The 2,346-nt window shown below is 23.8% G+C and overlaps 1 protein-coding gene across 2 annotated transcripts in view; it reads left to right on the top strand.

Annotated features, from left to right (window-relative positions):
- LOC100574684 overlaps window positions 1-2,346 on the top strand; it is a 3,412-nt gene continuing 1,066 nt past the window's right edge. The window contains exons 1-3 of one of the 2 annotated variants that reach the window (XR_003838749.1): window positions 1-35; window positions 640-751; window positions 846-1,174. Coding sequence is in view for 1 of the 2 variants with exons in the window: in XM_003247486.3 (XP_003247534.1) it covers window positions 947-1,117 (171 nt within the window). In the remaining variant the exon portion in view is untranslated. The remainder of the gene's footprint in view (window positions 36-639; window positions 752-845; window positions 1,175-2,346) is intronic. The other variant, XM_003247486.3, reaches the window with a different exon arrangement.

Raw genomic sequence — 2,346 nt, 5'->3', positions numbered from 1 at the left:
TTGTTTTCAACCAATACTCTGTAACACCAGTTGAGGTAATCGAATATGGAAGTAAATATTATAGTAAATTAATTTTTAGCATTCTATTATTATAGTTTAGGTAAATAGAAGGTTTTATTTTGCTATATAATGTAATAACTTTTTTTTTTTTCTAAAAAGAAAAAATGAACAATATTATAAACTTCTTACGATTTAATTTAAGAAAGAAGGTTTTATTCATAAATTAGAATAAAGCAAATCCATGCAGTAAAAACACTAGTTCATAACCACAATTCCCTTTTCTTTATATTAATATATATATATATTTTAATAATGTTGAGTTGCAATTGCAATATGTAATTATGAATTATAACATTTTGATTTTAATTAATTCTATATTAATTTTCAAAAATCTATCATATCGCAGAAAATATAAAACTTACTTATTTTTGTAGGATAAGTAGTAAAAGTAGCTTAAAGTAGTAATTTTTTCCTCTTAAACCAGTTAATTCAAGATAATGACTTGGGAACGTACTTTTAAATAATCTTTCTCTGATGTTATATTTATTTTTTATAATAAAATTGTATTTAAATATACTTATATAATAATTTAAAATTAAAATTCTTTTTTCAAATCATTAACACCTATTTCTATACCAGTGTCAATTAATGAGGTGCCTGTATTAAATACATTTGAAGATCAATCCATAAGTCCAATAGATAATGAAGCTGCTGAACAGTCGTCAAAAAAAAAAAAAAAACAATGTAAAAGGTACTATTTACAAAATTCTTACTCAAATACATTTTAACTTGTAATTTAAATCCAACATTAAAATCAAATACTGAAAAAATTAATAACCTTTCAGATAATATAGTTAATACTTCCATGACAATTGATGATTCATCTAATAATTTGTTGTCCATTACTTTGGAACCAATTTAGAAAAGAACCTTACAATGTATTATAATGGACGTTTGCAATGCTGAATATTTCACAAGGAATGAACACGGGTTTATTTTTGAAATGTCTAAGGAAGTTGTACTTCCTAATTTATATTGGAAGAGTGAACATCTTAATACACAAAATGCAACATGTTTTTATCAACAAGACACTAATGATGTGTTCTGGCTGTCAAGGGTTGGTAAAAAGAATGAAAACAAAAATTGAAGCTAAAAACAACTATCGTAAACTATGGTAAGAACATATTAGCTGTGTTCGTATGTTGGTTACACAGATAATATGTTCTTATTATCAAGTTTCATAATAGGTTGATTCACTCTAATTTTTTAACTAACAGAGATAAACGTTATCTGCTGTGCGTAAATTAAATTAGTTATGTAACGCACTTGTAGGACAAATATAAAAAATGTCCGTGTGGCATCCTCTTAATTGATTCCTATTATTCTTAAAGATTAAAACTACCTACAAAATACAGATATTTTAAAGAAAAGTATTAATAGTAGCGTTCCATAATTTTAAATTAAATATTCAGAAAATAAATGAATTTTTAAGTGCGTATTTGAACATTTTAGTGCATAATATATATTAATATATTTATGAATTTTTTAGATTTTTTAGCGTCTTTATAGTTGGTTATTAATGCATACAAATCCGTGCTCCAGTTATAAGTATTTAAAACTTCAACTAATGAATGTGGAAACACTATATAATATTATGCCTATGTAATTCAAATGTATGTTTTAATTCAAAAGGTTTAAAAACCTAAAATGGCTTATGGTATAATACTTATGATAAAAAATATTGTTTTGTAACAAGTTAATATTATGGAAATAAATAATACATTTTTTTCAAAAACATTTATTTTCTGAAACAATGAATGTCTTAAGTTAAATGGAAAACCCTGTATATTAGTTACTTATTAAAATAGTTTATATTTTAAATATATTTTATTTTATAGATTGCTGAAAAGAATGAAATAGTATTAGAACTAAGAAAACTAATAGCAGAAATTAAAAAAAATTGTCAACGCTGACTAGCTTTCAATTTATTATCTTATAATCTATTTATTAGACAATTGTATTTTTATTTTAGTTAATTTATAAAAAAAAGTGTAAAATTGTATTTTTTTTGAAGAAATAAAATGAATTTCAAATATTGAAAATTGAAATTCATTGCGGCCTGTAGTAAATTTGTCTTTATAAGTTAAAAAAAATTATCAAGTTCGGTTGATTTTAAAAAACAAAATCATTATTCCCCTTCTGTATTTTTGTGGAAAAAATTACTCATTGGTGCCGGGCGCCTTAATAATAAACCGAACATTTTTTAAAGTATCAAGCCATTTAATCTGCAATGTACGTGTATATTATCTCCGGTATTCTCATATGGGGAATCAAACTTAAGAGGAG

The sequence above is a fragment of the Acyrthosiphon pisum genome, chromosome X (genome assembly GCF_005508785.2).
Source record: "Acyrthosiphon pisum isolate AL4f chromosome X, pea_aphid_22Mar2018_4r6ur, whole genome shotgun sequence".
Lineage (NCBI taxonomy): Eukaryota > Metazoa > Arthropoda > Insecta > Hemiptera > Aphididae > Acyrthosiphon > Acyrthosiphon pisum.
The sequence above is the reverse complement of the archived record's forward strand: the minus strand, read 5'-3'. Positions and strand labels throughout refer to the sequence as shown.